The sequence below is a fragment of the Hemicordylus capensis genome, chromosome 6 (assembly GCF_027244095.1).
Source record: "Hemicordylus capensis ecotype Gifberg chromosome 6, rHemCap1.1.pri, whole genome shotgun sequence".
Lineage (NCBI taxonomy): Eukaryota > Metazoa > Chordata > Lepidosauria > Squamata > Cordylidae > Hemicordylus > Hemicordylus capensis.
The window spans coordinates 85,828,071-85,843,970 of record NC_069662.1 but is presented as its reverse complement, the minus strand read 5'-3'; the positions used below and the strand labels follow the sequence as shown (position 1 = coordinate 85,843,970).

Here is a 15,900-nt window from a genome sequence, read left to right as displayed (position 1 = left end):
TAAGCATGCATACAATATCAACCAATGGCAGTTGGGCATCTTTCATAAATAATCAGAACCCTATAGCACCTGGTGTTGTGTTCATAAACAAACAATGATGAACAAATTAGATTACATAATTATCTATACAAATTACCTGTAACTCTCTGCATTAAGTTATATTTCCTATGTTGTAGTGTCAAAAATTGAACCATCTCCAACTCAGAGGATGGAGATGGATAATATACTATAAACTATAGTATACTTGATGGAGGCCTGCAGGAAAAATTGCTGAGACTCATTTGTATGATCAGCCCCCTAAGAACCAAATACTAGTGTTTTATACAAAGGAGCCAAGCATCAATAGAAAATTTATTTTCACATCATCACTGGAAGTTGGAGCTCTTAAAAGATTACACATGATAAAAAATGACTTTTCTATTCACAGTGGTATTGCTTTAAGATGACAAAATATGCATTAAATTAAGATTTTGTAGGGTAGTCATGCATATCATGAACTGTATAATAATTATTGAAAACACATTTGAGCTTGAACAATGTAATAGATATGTACATATGACACAGTTGTTAAATTTCATAGGATCAGCCCCAATCATCCAACAATTAGAAACATCTTCCAATTCACATGGAAATATATATCCTCATTTTAAAGAATAAATCTTTTCCAGGCATCACACACAATCAAAATTAACAAAACTGCAACCAGCATTATGACTAAGAAAAGGACAAAGATGATCTATAGAACTAACGCATGGCAGATGGGAGGAAGGATTAGTATTTTGGATGCTTCCTCATCCCACTCGATAGTTTTCTTCACATTGTGGGAGAGAACCGTGACCTTAAAAATGAAAGAGAGAGAAAAACCTTTTTTAAAAGTTGAATGAATTTGATTTTCAGAAGCTGGAGAAGTGGACTCAATGAACTTGCTCCTCCCATAACTAGCAAAACCAGAGCAAACGTTGCAGAATAAAGTTATGCTCAGTTCACTTAGTTGGGACTGCAAAATTTTAGATATGCTCTCTCTTTCTCACAAACACATATATATTACATACATACACACTTCTCTGCCCCATCAGAACCACCATGACAATCTACATCTTTAGAGTGGACCCTACTCTAGATGTTTTCTTTTAAGGAACTTTAATTTCTGGTAGTACAGAGCACAGCATTCCACAGCTATGAAATGTCCCCTCTAAAGAGGGCCTCCCAATTACTTAAAGAATTTTAGAAAATTATTTAAATATGTCTGTTCCATCACATATTTGGTGATTGATATTTGGTGTTTTCATTTTAGTTTCATGTTACCATTTTCATATTAGTTTGCTGTATACATATTTGAATGTTATTTATTTTATTACTATTTTATTATGTTGTGCATACATATGTAATAAAATAGTAATTTTAGAAGCTATGGGTGCTTCTTTATTAGTTTGCATGATTCTCTTAGAGGGCTTGTGCAACAGACAGTGAAAGATTAAGAGGGAGGAGGAGGAGGAGTATAGTCTACCAATACACAGAAGATAGCATACAAACAGTAGAATATGCTTGGTGGTATACTTGAATGTAGGGAAACTGGAACGTGAGCAGCAGCTGTCAGCCTCAACAATTTAGTTATACTCATGTTTTAAACCATGTTCATTCCTAAAAAGGTTTTCTAAGGAATATTATTTGATCACCAGCAATACTATATGGTACAGTTAATTGTAAAGACTGTGAAAATGACTACAACCCCCCTCCTCCAATTATTTTTTGGGAATATCAGTGAGTGGATTTTCCCTGTAAAGTACATTGAAAGGCCATGTGAGCTTTAAATAACAAGATGCATACTCAGTAGGGAATTGCATTGCTACATTGTGATTATTTAGCCCATTTGTAGATTTCAGTGTAAAATCCAGGAGATTTGTGGCAAGGCTCTGTGTCTGTAAACCACTGCTTGGATTACAGCTGCCCATAGAGCTGCACTTATTTCCCCCTGTGGTTTATAATGTGGATTATCTTCTGACAGTAATAAGCAAAGTAATCCTAGTGTAATACAATGCACGCTACTAATATAGGTCCAATATATGCTTTATTTTATAGAACTGTTTCCAGCAAGGAATCTTGCAAGAACAGATTGGACTGGAATAGGAAACTGGTGAGAAAATGAGGGCTGTCGCCCAGCTAAAAAAGTATCTGCCAATTAATCATATAGCTTTTAGTAAATTAATTAAATTTGCATAAAATTGCACATGAATAAAAACCAGTAATTCTGAAGGAAAACCTTGGTTTTTACGTAATGCAATCATATATCACAGCAGACATTATTGTAGAAGAGACATTCCCTTTTGTGTCACAGGAACAAACCAGATGTGATGTGATGCGTATATGTTTGTTTTCTGATCCAGATCAGAAGTGTGGCAAGGGGGAGGGGAAACTCATTCAAAGTTGAGTAGTTTTCCCCAAGTAACACAGATATTCAAAATGCATTGGGAAATTAGATAACAAATTTGTTAGTACATTTTCTTGCACCTCTAGGTTTTGCCTTTTCTCTCTTCTTACAAATAAGAATATCTGAAACACCATATTTCAAATATAATTTGTGGATATATTTAATGTTTAATAGCTGGCCCATGTTCACTGGGCAAATGAGGCCATTTCAAAAGTGATTTCCTAAATGAACATCTACATGAAACTGCATGTATACTGTTGCTATCCAGTAAGGATGTGCATGTACGGGTTCGTGCACTGCTGGGAGGTGGGGGGGTTACCTTTAAGGAGCAGGGAGGCCACGTTTCTCCCGCCAGCGCTGTCTCCAAAAACGCTGGCACAGGGCTGCTGCATACATCATACCGGAAGTGGCCGGTGCGTGTGCGTGATATGCAAGAGCATATTGGAAGCAAATCCAGATTCCTACATCAGAATCAGAGCTTGCTTCCCTCCAAAGACAAATTACAGCCATGGAGGTTCCTTATCCAGATTGGGATTACACGGGTTAAATTTCCTTGCATGCCATGGCTCCGATCTGGATCAGAAGCCTTGGGAACTGCTGTTTGGCAAAAAGAAAACACATCATGTATAGTTTGGACTTGTGTTCCAATTCAAAGTGCAGATTTGACTTAAAACTATGTATCTCTTATTCTTCTACCTTTGAAACTCTCACCTTCAGAAATCCATGTGCCATCAGGAAAAATACCCCCTAGTCAAAGGAACATTATGGTTCTTTTGTTAAATTCACTCGTCAGTCATTCTCATTGTGTTTAAGATGGCCAAACTAACAATACTTAGATTTCCAGTGCAAATTCCTGCAAATAATTTCAAAGGCCTTCTCCACAGAGGATTCACAATCCCCATTTAAGCCAGCTGTTTCATCTCCAGTCATCTTGCCAAGGAGCCTCTCTGATAAAATATAGGGGGGGAAAGGAACACAGAAAGGTTGTAGATGCAGCTAAAAAATCACACGTTTACATTTTTAATACATGCTTGTGGAAAACTCTCTGCTGTGTTCACAGAGAAGGCTAGCCTGCCTGCCTTTTCCAATTTGGGCAGCAAGCTAGAGATGCATGGCAGACAAATAATAAATAAGCAAAAAGCTTTACATATTCATAGGTATAAGTCAGACAGCAATTGTATTTTCCAGAAACACAGCTTTGGAAATCCTACTTGCAGCAAGGTTGATTCAATTCAGCTTAAATCTTTACGGCTCAAGGGAGAGAGAAAGAGTGGGGTGTTTTCATTCAAAGAAAGAAAAGCATAATTGAGAGACCAATATCTTTTTAAGGTACTAAGTTTCTATCTGCTTTCTGCTGTTGGGAAGCATTTTGACTGTACACAAAGTGGGTTAACTATGGCCTAGTCTTCACTGAGGTGGTAAACCTGTGTTTAGCCTGTATCATTTCAGACTGCTGGTGGAGGTGGGAACTTGCTGTGCAAGACTGAATTATTCCATATGCAAAGAAGTTCCCTCTCCATAGAAAACTAGTATGTCAGGGAAGGGGGTTCTAGTGCAACCTTCTCCTTAACACCTAACTGTCTATGTAGAGAAGTTGTGTGCTTTTTTTAGCCTACTTTCCAGTACGCTTATGAGATCACCCAGCATTCTGTGTGTGTGTCCGTGTGTCCCCCACTATCAACTTCGCAACGCCTAGACCAATATGAACCAAATCAGGTACAGTTGTAGGGACACATAGGAACACCTCAACGGCGTAGTTTGTGATTATGTCATCCACCTCAATCCAAGATGGCGGACGCATACACTTTTGAGGTACAAGTGGGCTAACTTGTGAACTGCCTAACTGATTTGAACCAAATTTGCTACAGCTGTAGGGACACATAGGGATGCCCAAAGGGTGTGGTGTGTGATGATGCCATCCACTCCAATTCAAGATGGTGGCCGCATGAACATCTGAGGTGCAAGCAAGCTCATTTGTGGGCTGCCTAACTAATTTAAACCAAATTAGGTACAATTGCAGTGGGTGACACACAGGGACACCTCGATTATTATTATTTTAGTTATTATTATTTTACACAGTCAGACAGGTGTTATTGACTGGTTTGTTTTATCCAGACATCGAGTCCTTCCCAAGGACCTGGGATGCCAGAATTTTATTGTCAATGTTGTTGTTGTTGTTATAGATATCGTCGCAGAATATAGGCTGTTCCCAGTAAAGCTGCTTTTTGTAATTGGCTGATGGTGATTTCTGTGGCCCCTATGTTGTTGAGGTGCTCTTCAAGGTCTTTTGGAACTGCACCCAGGGCACCAATTACCACTGGGATTATTTGGGTCTTTTTCTGCCACAGTTTTTCAATTTCAATTTGTAGATCTTTGTATTTGGTGATTTTTTCTATTTCTTTTTCTTCTATTCTGCTATCCCCTGGTATTGCTATGTTGATTATTTTGACTTGTTTTTCTTTCTTCTCGACTACAGTTATATCTGGTGTATTGTGTGGCAGATGTTTGTCTGTTTGTAGTCGGAAGTCCCATAATATTTTTACATCTTCATTTTCTTGAACTTTTTCAATGTTATGGTCCCACCAATCTTTGGCTACAGGTAGCTTGTATTTTTTGCAGATGTTCCAGTGTATCATCCCTGCTACTTTGTCATGCCTTTGTTTGTAGTCAGTCTGTGCGATCTTTTTACAACAGCTGATTAGGTGGTCCACGGTTTCATCTGCTTCTTTACAAAGGCGGCACTTGCAGTTTGTGGTTGATTTTTCGACTTTTGCTCTTATTGCATTTGTTCTTAGTGCCTGTTCTTGCGCCGCCAGTATTAAACCCTCTGTTTCTTTCTTCAAGTTGCCATTCTTAAGCCATTGCCAGGTCTTGGTGATGTCTGATTTTCCACTTATATTGTGCAAATATTGACCATGCAGTGGCTTATTTTTCCATTTTTCTGCTCGGTTCTTGACTTGTTCTTTCTTGTAGGCCTGTTTCGTTTCATTGGTGTTGAATAGTTTTGCATTATTGACCATTTGAAGTGCATCTTCTTCACTGTCCTTGATATATTCTTCAAGGCCTCTTTTCTCCTCCTCTACTGTTTGATGGACTTGCAGCATTCCTCTTCCACCTGAGCTGCGAGGGAGGTATAGCCCATCGACATCACTGTGGGGGTGCACAGCATGATTGATGGTCATGATTTTCCTGGTCTTACGATCTAGCGTCTCTAGCTCTGCCTGGGTCCAGTCTATTATTCCTGCAGTGTATCTGATAATAGGTATAGCCCAGGTGTTTATGGCTTGTATGGTGTTCCCACCATTGAGTTTGGACTTGAGGATTTTTCTAACTCTCCTGATGTATTCACTTCCAGTTTTTCTTTTAACTTCAGTGTGTGCGATGTTATCAGCCTGGAGAATGCCCAAGTATTTGTAATGTTCTTTCTCTTCCAGGTTCTTGATCTTGCTTTCATTGGGCAGTTCTATTCCTTCTGTTTTTCTTATTTTCCCTCTGTTCATTATTAATGCAGCACACTTGTTAGTCCAAACTCCATTGCTATATCGCTACTGAATATACGGACAGTGTTTAGCAGTGATTCGATTTCTGACTGGGACTTTCCATACAACTTCAGATCGTCCATGTACAGCAGATGGTTGATTTGACTTGATGTTTTAGATGTTTGGTATCCGAGGCCTGTTTTGTTGAGTATTTGTGAAAGTGGGGTCATGGCGATTACAAACAACAGAGGGGATAGTGAGTCCCCTTGGAAAATACCTCTTCTAATGCTAACCTGTCCAAGTGTCTCACCATTGATTGTTAACTGTGTACTCCACATGCTCATGGCTTTTTTAAAAAAATAAATATCTGAATGTTTTTGCTGACACCAGTTGTTTCTAAACATTTTAGTATCCATGTGTGAGGCAATGAATCAAAGGCTTTCTTGTAGTCAATCCATGCAACACTTAGATTGGTTTTTCTTCTCTTGCAATTTTCTAAAATCATTTTTTCAATCAGCAGCTGGTCTTTTGTGCCTCTGGTGTTTGGGCAATTTCCTTTCTGTTCAACTGGAAGCTGTTTGTTAGTTAATAAGTGTTGCATCATTTCATCTGCTATTATTCCAGTTAATAATTTGAACATGGTTGGCAGACAGGTTATCGGTCTATAATTACTTGGAACTGCACCTTTTGCTGGGTCTTTCATGATGAGATGAGTTTTCCCAGTTGTTAGCCATTGTTCAACATCACCGCCTTGCAAAATGTGATTGAACTGTTTTGATAGTTGTTTATGAAGGCTTGTTAGGTGTTTAAGCCAAAAGCCACGCAGTTCATCATCGCCTGGAGCAGTCCAATTTTTAATTTTCTTCGCTCTTTCACTTATTAATTCTGGTTTTATTATTCGATCTTGCATTGTTGGTTACATTTTTCGACCTCTTTCACCCAGCCTGCTTTTTTATTATAATCTATTGGATTGTCCCATAATTTCCCCCAGAATTGTACTGTTTCTTCTTTATTTGGTGTTTCTATGTTTCTTGCAGTTTCTCCTTCTATGCTTTGGTAGAAACGTCTCTGATTTGACTGGAATTGGAGATTTTGCCTGTGTTGTGTAGTTCTGGCTTCATATCTGCTAATCTTCTTTGACACTGCTGTTATTTGCTGCTTTATTATTTCCAGGACTTCTCTAATTTTCCTTGAATCTAGGTGGTATTTTTGGATCAGATACTGTTTGGTGTTTTCATTCTTCAGCTTCTTGTCTTTCATATCTTTCAATTTACTAGCATCTGATCTAAGCCTGGAGATTTTATTTTCTAATTTAATCTTCCATTTAGGTGATGTACTACTTTCTTTTTATCATCATTATTATTATTATTATTATTATTATTAAATTTGTACACTGCCCCAAACTTTCATCTCTGGGCAGTTAACAATAGCATAAAACAAGTTAAAAATATATTAGTAGTTTGTGATGATGTCATCCACCCCAATCCAAGATGGCAGAAGTGTAAACTTTTGAGGCACAAGTAGGCTAATTTGTGAACCACCTAACCAATTTGAACCATATTTGCTGCAGCTTTAGGGACACATAGGGTTTAGTTGGATAGCCCAACTCGAGGTTATCCGTTGTGTGGACAGTGATCACTTTCCTATTTGTATATTTTTTAGATCATTTGGCAACCTTTCACGTCCAATCGAATAGTATCATCACAACATACGACAATCAGCACAAGGCTGCTGTGTTAAATGGTCCCAAGCTCAGGGGGACACGTTGAAAGGGACACATAGGGATGCCCATATGGCATGGTGTGTGATGATGTCATTCACTCCAATTCAAGATGGCGGCTGCATGAACGTCTGAAGTGCAAGTGCATCCTCCTCCTCTGTGAGCTAGAGAATGTGAAAGCTTTTACTTTAAATGGGAACTAAACTGCAGTTCCACATGCCATGTGAACTCAGGGATTGTGGTTTCATTCAAACCAGGATCAAATGGTGGTTTTAGATCCTGGTTTGAATCCTGGATCTGGATCCTGGTTTGAAGGGAACTCCCCGTTCCCTGTGTTTGTACATAATGCAGAACTGAGGTTTAGTTCAAACCCAAAGCAATAGAACTCTCCTCATCTTGCACACAAAAGAGGAGGTAGAGAAGCCTTCCAAGGCACACTGTTGGGGAATTATTGAGGCAGCAACCTTGCTGAAGCAAAACAAATTTAGGTGTGATCCAATGCCTGGATGGGAGAGCACCTGGGGACCTGCTTTGAGTTCTAGCATGGAAGAAAGGCATGATATAAATATAATAAATAAAATTAATCAACTTCTTCCTATTAACATTCTCACTGCTCCTTTAAAGTTAGAACTAGTAGAGATTTGGTCATTTATTTCTCGGTGGGTGAACTTGCAAGTGCCTTGCCATATAGATCTGCAACAGGCAGAAATCCTTCAGGTGCATCCCTAGCAAGTGATTGGGGAAGTTGCATGTGTGGAATGTCAGCCTAGACCCATCCCATCTCACCCCAGGCCACTCCAATGTGTTGAAACACCAAGGCAATGTGTAGGTACATTTTGTAAAGCCCACATAATACATGAAACTGCACAAAGTTTTTACTGCTTACATGGTGCACAAATAAAGGTGACCCCATTAACTTGCAAATTCCACACATTTTAGATCACAATGAAAAATGTAAGTACCTAACTCTCAAATCAAAGGTTTTTGATATTTTAATTTATATTATTGTATTTGGTGAAGATAATAACTGAAGTAAATGCTTCTATTTGAATATGAGGAGGTTGCTCACCAATTATTTTGGGCTAGCTTCTTAATGTTGTGGTTTAACATTCATAGTTTAACATCTTTACCAGGCTTCAAAAGAGCTCTTAAGATGCATTTTTTAAGCCAGGCTTTTAGTCCTCTCTGAATGTTTTAAATTTTTAATTGCTGTTTAGATTTTTTAAATTAGTGTAATATTTGAATGTAATAAATGTTTTAGTTCCTGTTTTAATAGCTGCTCTTGTTTGTCTTTGTTTTTGTGAACTGCCTGGAGCCTTTGGAGTCAGGCAGTATTTATTTTTATTTTTTGGTTTTTAAAATTTATTTGATTTATATACTGCGCTTCCAAAAATGGCTCAGGGCCGTTTACATCAAAAATAATTTTAAAAAAAATCAAAACTAAAACAATTAAAATAATTTAATGGCCCACTTCTTCCCCCCATCCCGCCTCTCCCTGCCACACACCCCCGCCCGGCCCGCTTCTCCCTCCCTTCAGCCTGTGGTTTCTGGTTGGAAGGCCATCCGGAAAGCCAGCCCACCACCTCCTCCCATTCACCCGCCAAGTCCCAGCGGCCAGGCTGGCCCACCGCCACCTGCTCCTGGCAGCTGGCCACCCGCTGGTGGGAACAACCTGCTTCTCCCCCCCACCCCGCCCACCTGGCTGTCAGGCTGGCTGGAAAGATGGCCCACCACATCCTCCCTCCTGCCAATTCCTGGTGGCCGGGCTGGCCCGCCGCTGCCTGCTCCTGCCAGCCAGCTGCCTGCTGTTGGGAGCAACCCCTTTCTTCTCCCACCTGGTGCTGGCGGAAAGCTAGCCCGCCACCTCCGCCTGCCAATTCCTGGCGGGCAGCCCGACCCGGCCCGCTGCCACCTGCTCCTACTGGCCAGCCGCCTGTTCCTAACAGCCAGCCGCCCACTGGCAGCCGGCAGCCCTATTTTCTCACCGTCCCCATCGCTAATCGGCAGCTGCTATAGAACTCTCACAAGAGCTGTCACACATGGGATTAGCGACAGGTACGCCTAGGAGAAATAAATATATAGATATGCTAATAAAATTGTTTAGCCTTGCTGAAAGTCACTGAAATTATTATTTAAGTGTTGTCAGAATTAATCCACTATCCCACAGCTTTTATTGTTGTATACATATAGATTCCCTCATTCTGTTGCCTTTAAATATTAATGCCCCAGAGGGTCTTTCTGTTGCAGGAACTTCCACTACCCCTCCCTCTCCCCCGCATCCTATTTCAAGGCCTTAATGAAATGGCCAGGATCCACAGCTAAAGCTGCCTCTGTTATGCACAACCAGATTCCATTTCCTAATGAGTCCCTCTAAATCTGCCATCAGATGATTTTATTGACTCTAAGATCATAATTAAGCAGCAATTCATTTTCTGGTTCGAAGTCTCTGTATTTCTGAACTAATGGATTTCAGATGATGTTTAATAATCAGTAATTGAGCAGTGCCTGCCTGGGCTTTTAATGTCTCCAAGAAATCACCCTAATATGTTAAGAGCCTAGACAACAAGCCCTTGAAACTTTCCAGAGTCCCTTGACACTTCACTAACAAACAGGAAATCAACACACTCAGTGGTTAATTGACACATCAGAAGATTTAATTGCTTCCCAATTAAGGAAGGTGTGGTACAGGTGGCCCTCATTATTTGCGGGGGTTCTGTTCTCACCTATAGGTGTGAATACAGAAACCGTGGATAACAAAACCTTGAGTCAATGGGAATTGGGGGTTAGGTTTAATTGGGGACTTAGGTTTTTTAAAAGGGTTAAAAAAGCAAGGGAGGGAGAAATAAAAGAAGAAAAGGATAGTACCTTATTCTCTAGACCTCCAGTTCTCCAGCAATATCCCCCTCAAACCCCTCAAATGTCGAATATTTGCCAAATATATATATTTAAAAGAACGCTCTGCTGGAAAATGGCAGCCAGAAATGACATAGGAAGTCATTTCCAAGTCATTTCTGAGCACTCAAAACCACGGATGGGTGAATTTCACCAATTTTTCTACCTGCAGAAAATGAAATTGGGTCTCTAAGACCCAATCACAGATTTGCAAAATTGCGGATACAGAGTCAGTGGATAACGAGGGCCACCTGTACTGCTCTGTTACTGCTGGAACAAGTAACATATGTGCTAGCATCAAAATGTGGCTGTTTTAATTTTAATTTAATCTGTTTAAATTTTTCGATTTGTTCCCACCCTACCTCACAGTTGCACAATTAAGGGCTAAACTACACATTATGCAGATTTGTGATCAGAACTCCCAACATTTTGATATTTACTTAATAGCAACTGAATTTGATTGGTCCAGTGGCACTGGGGTAGCAGGCGTTGAACCATTTTTCACGGTGCCATTTGTGCAGTCTCTTTGCACCCCTGAAGCTGCTATTGGCCTTGCTGGGTGGGCGGGGGGAAATCCTAACCACAGCTTAAATCAGGACAATGGTGTACGCAGGAAGGGTTAAGCATTGGCTCCCCCAACTCTAATGCTCCAGTAAATTTGGAGCCACCCATGGCTGCTTTTAAGAAAAAATAAAAAAGTCAGGAAACCTAATCTCCCAAATAACATCTCCCAAATAACATAGTTTAATCTAACTTTTTGCCAACCCTTCCTTCCTTCCTTTCTTTAACTTATTTAACATATTTTTATACCGCCCAAAACTTACATCTCTGGGCGGTTTACAACAGGCAGTTTACAACAGTTTTAACAGGCATAATGACTACTTCATTATCATCTATAACATGCAACTGATATAATATTTGAAGTTAATAAACTATGCTATCTAGGTTTTAAAAAATGTTCTAATGAGGAATACTGGCTGACATCCTGACTAAATTTACTCAAAGAAGTTCCACTGAAATTAAAAGGACAAGCTAGGCATGCCTTTCAATGGGACTTCCTCAAGTAAATTTAGTAAGGATGCCAGCCATTATCTTGTTGCAAATTAACAACATACCATCAACCAACCCAAATTTGCATACCTTGGGAAATGCTACAATAGCTGAAAATGTATAGCTTGAGGACTGAACATGATTCTAAGCATCTGTACCAAGTGAAAGACTTGGATGATGTGTATTCCATTCAACAGGTGCCCAGTTCCACTTTTAGAACCAATCTGTGTCCAAGTGTTGGATGTAACATTTTTTTTAATATGGCAGAATTTCTATATGGATAAGGCTATAAGTATGTGGAACCTCAGCCTGTGAAGTGTGGGATCCTGTCTGTCATCCTTTCACCCCAGGAGAGGTTTCTCAGTAAAGGCAGGTGGGGGCTTTGTCCCACATCCTTCCAAACATACCATTGCCCTCAACGCTGCGAACACTGCAGGATTCTCCCCTGCCTCACACGCACACACTTGCTTGTGTCCATTCTTCAACTCTTTTAAATGCACATTTGCAAGTTTGGTTTTTGAGCCACCTGGGCTCACCCACTTCATTCTCTGACAAGCCAGACACAGTGGGGAGGGATTCTTGCCACTTTGGAGTTGCCAAGGATGGCCACTATGGCAACAAGGGCAAAGCCATCATGCCATGCTGCTGACATGTATGAGGTGTGTTGGGAAGGCCAAGCTGGGGCCAGAATTAAGAGCTGAGCCTGGAATGGCTGGCAAACAATTTCAGCATCTATATATATAAAAGCCTTAAGATGTCGTGGTACATGGCACATCTCGTGAGAGTTGTGAGAGAGAGTTGTCCAGGGGAGAGAGAAGGCACAGAGTAGGGCTGAGCAGCGGACAGAGAGGCAGCTGCTGAGGAGGAAGAGGAGGATGGAGGGCCGGGGAGGAGGCGGCGCTGCGGCAACAAGGAAGGAAGAAGAAGAGATATTGAGCAGTGGCATCCATCACCCTGCCGAGTGTCCTCACAAGGAGGACGGCCAGGGCGGAAGAGTGCACCAAGGGCAGTCAGTGCAGGCCAGAAGGAAAGCCCTGGCTTGGCCATTCTTCTTGCAATGAGACTTGGCAGGATGACGGAGGCTGGCCCTTAGTGCGCTCTCCTGCCCAAATCAGCCAGCCTCCTCGCAAGGAGACTCATCAGGGCGACACAATGGAGGCCAGCAGTAGGAGCAAACCTAGGCCACTGTGATGTTGCTGTCCCTAGGAAGGAAGGGGAAGTAGGAGGCTGAATGAGCAAGTGGTTGGGGGAATGCGTTGTGGGGGGGAGTAAGAGAGTGACTTGTGTGGGGAGAGCGAGAGAGTGACTTGTGGGGATAGAGAGTCAGAGACTGAATTGTGGTGGGAGAGTGTGGGGAGAGTTCAGCACCTCAGCTGCCATCTGGGATGGCAGGGGGAAGCTTAAGGATAAGCGGGGGGGAAGACAGGACAGGGAATCAGATTGTCCATGGAGGGGTGAGAGACGGAGAACTAAGGCACAGATTTTCTGCACAGGGCCAGCTAGTTTATTTTATTACATTTAAAAACTGCCCTTCATTAATAAACCCCAAGGAGGTAAATCGCAACTCAGACATATGCAAGAGCTGAATAAAAAGGACTAGAATTAAAAGCAGGGCAAGACTATCCTTTCTGGCCAAAAACTCAACCAAGCAGGAGTCTTTAATAGTTTGTTAAAACAACAACAGCATCAGGCTGTGGATCTCTTCTGAGAGGGAGTTCCACAGTCTGTAGGCAATCATAGAGAAGGCCCTGTCCTATGTGCACAGTGATCAAACTTCAGCACTGTGATCGAGCTTCAGCATGTTGGCATGTGGAGTACGGCCCTCTTAAAAGAGTGTACCAGGTGAGCAGATTAACTCATAAGAATGTATTCCTTCAAGTAACTGCAGTCCAAACCATTTAGGACTTAAGATGATAACCAGTACTTTGAATTGAACCCAGAAACAGATTGGCAGCCAGCGCAGGTCCTTTAGAACAGGTGTAATATGTGTATAGCAAACAGTCCCCAGTGGCGGATTTAAGGAGAGGCAAAGTAGGCACGTTCAGAAAGGCCTCTAACGCACTACAGATGGGGGTGTGCTCCTATTTGGGAGGAAGGAGGGAATCTGGAAGGAGCTCTCCCTTGACGCCCCACCCCTCAGTGGTGCTACTTTAAGGTAAAAGGAGGAACTTTCCCTTTGCCTCACCACCACCCTGCGATGCAGCTCCATTCCACAATGTAGCTGAGTTTTAAAGTAAAAGGGGAGACTTTCCCATCTTTTCCTGTCTCCACAGCTGCTGCTGTGCAGCCTTTGCTGCCCCCATCCTGCCGCTATGGTGGCTTTTAGAAGAAAAAAACTTTCCCTTGACCCCGCTACCCTCATTGTGGTGGTGGTGGTGGGGGGGCGGCAGCAAATCTTTGGCTGCCTATAGGTGGCAAAAGGCTTAATCTGCCCCCGACAGTCCCCCTCATTTATTTGGCTGCCACTGTGCACCATCTGTAATTTCCAAATACTTTTCAGGGGTGCCCCACGTAGACTTAATACCACAACTGGGATGGGGCCAAGGCGAGGATAACTGTGGCCAGATCTGCTGTCTCAAGGAAGAGCCACAGCTGGCACACTAGCCCAAGCTCTGCAAATAAACTCCTAGCCACAGACATCACCTGATCTGAAGCAAGGCTGGGTCCAGTAAAAACTCCAAACTGTGCACTTGCTCTTGCAGAATGCATGGCAACCCCAACAAGAACAGATTGCAATCCTAGTCCCTGATCAGTTCTTCTACTGAACACCAGGGCCTCCATCTTGTCTGAATGTTTATTAGTCAGTTTATTAGTCCACATCCAGCTCATCACAGCCTTCAACCCACAATCCAGGATATCCATTTCCTCTTTAGGATTTGATAATATATATATAGAGAGAGAGAGAGCGGAGTGTTACTGGCATACTGATGCCCTCACAGCCCAAATCTCCAGATGACCTTTTTTACTACTACTACTACAGATATCTAACCAAAATTCTCAACAAAATTTTCAAAATCGTTTACATAGAAAAATAAATAATACATAGATAAGACAGTCCCCTGTACCGAAAGGGCTCACGATCTAAAAAGCAACAAGGCAGATACCAACAACAGCCACTGGGGAGATGCTGTGCTGGGGTTGGATAGGGCCAGTTGCTCTCCCCTGCTAAATATAAAGGACTTCACAAACCTTCCCACTACAATTCAGGCGGCAGTCATCGGGCCAATGGCTAAATTCACCACCCACAAAGAGATGATGACGAGGTCACAAGGAAAGCAGGAGAGCAGCGTGATGTATGAGACCCAGTCTCTGACCTCCCCCACTTCATCATTAGAACCCACATACTCCCCCCTGCTGGAAGAAGAAGAGCAGCAGGAACACGAAAAAGGCGAGGAAATGATATGTGAGGAGGAGGATGAGAGGGAAGAAGCCCCTAGCTTCCCAAGCAGCCCATTAAACCTCTCAGGCGACATCGCCTACAATGCAGCCAAAGAGGAGGAAAAAGGAGAGGAGGAAGGTGAAGCCATCGAAATTGAAGTGAAGGAGATTCAAAGGTGACAGAGAACACTAGAGAGTGGGAGGTAGATGAGAGAGAAGATAAATCCCAAGCCCAGAAATTGAGGAGAGAGATTGAAAGTAAAAAGGAAAGAGAGCCAAAGCAGCGACAAACCTGCGACGTAGGCAAAGAGCGGCTGGAACAAACATACCTGCACAACAGCCAGTGCTGCCCTCCACCTCTACCCCGTCGGAGAAGAGAATGTATGCGCAGGCAGCCATGGGCAGAAGAACAAAAACCAGACAGGCCCCACCAACAACAGCACATGAGACAGAAACATCGGGCAAGTACCACATGATGGCCCTCAAGGAGTGACTCAGCCAGAAGTTTGGAAGGGGCATGGTCATGGTGGCCACCCAGGCAGCAGAAAGGAGAGGAACAGACGGATGACCACCCCCACCCCCAAGAGGCAAACTGCCGAAGAGCTGGACAGGAATCTGGCTGGTGGGAGGCAGCAGCAGAGGGACCATCAAAGTGTTCAGCAGGCGGGAAAAGGAGGAAGTGGGCATCTACCACAGAGGAGATGCCCTGGCCACCTAAGAAAAGGTGAAGTGCCTGATGGATGCGCAGTACTGGTTGGAAAACATCAAGAGTCTGCCCGAGCAGTTTGAGAGGAACGAAGATGAAGGGCTGAGGGAAGAAGAGGAGTACCCCCAGAACTGCTTCGTCATCCACTTCCACTACATGGAGCGCAACCCTTACCAGATCTGGTACCTGCACCAGTACCTGATCAAAGAACTGTTCAGGGGAGCACTCAACTTCAAGATGAGCCAAG

At 42.4% G+C, this 15,900-nt stretch overlaps 1 protein-coding gene across 3 annotated transcripts; it reads right to left on the bottom strand.

The window, feature by feature from the left end:
* Positions 1-332: 332 nt before the first annotated feature.
* Positions 333-9,097, bottom strand: LOC128329972 (uncharacterized). Of its 3 annotated transcripts, none has more exons than XM_053262011.1 (2): positions 2,748-9,097; positions 333-838 (listed from the first exon to the last, which is right to left on the bottom strand). In XM_053262011.1, the coding sequence occupies exon 1, from the start codon at positions 5,926-5,928 to the stop codon at positions 4,606-4,608; it is 1,323 nt and encodes a 440-aa protein (XP_053117986.1). In that variant the 5' UTR covers positions 5,929-9,097; the 3' UTR covers positions 333-838; positions 2,748-4,605. The 3 variants fall into 3 exon arrangements, with proteins under 3 accessions (XP_053117986.1, XP_053117987.1, XP_053117988.1); XM_053262012.1 differs by having other exon boundaries at positions 333-3,025; positions 3,140-9,097; XM_053262013.1 differs by having other exon boundaries at positions 3,140-9,097.
* Positions 9,098-15,900: the final 6,803 nt, after the last annotated feature.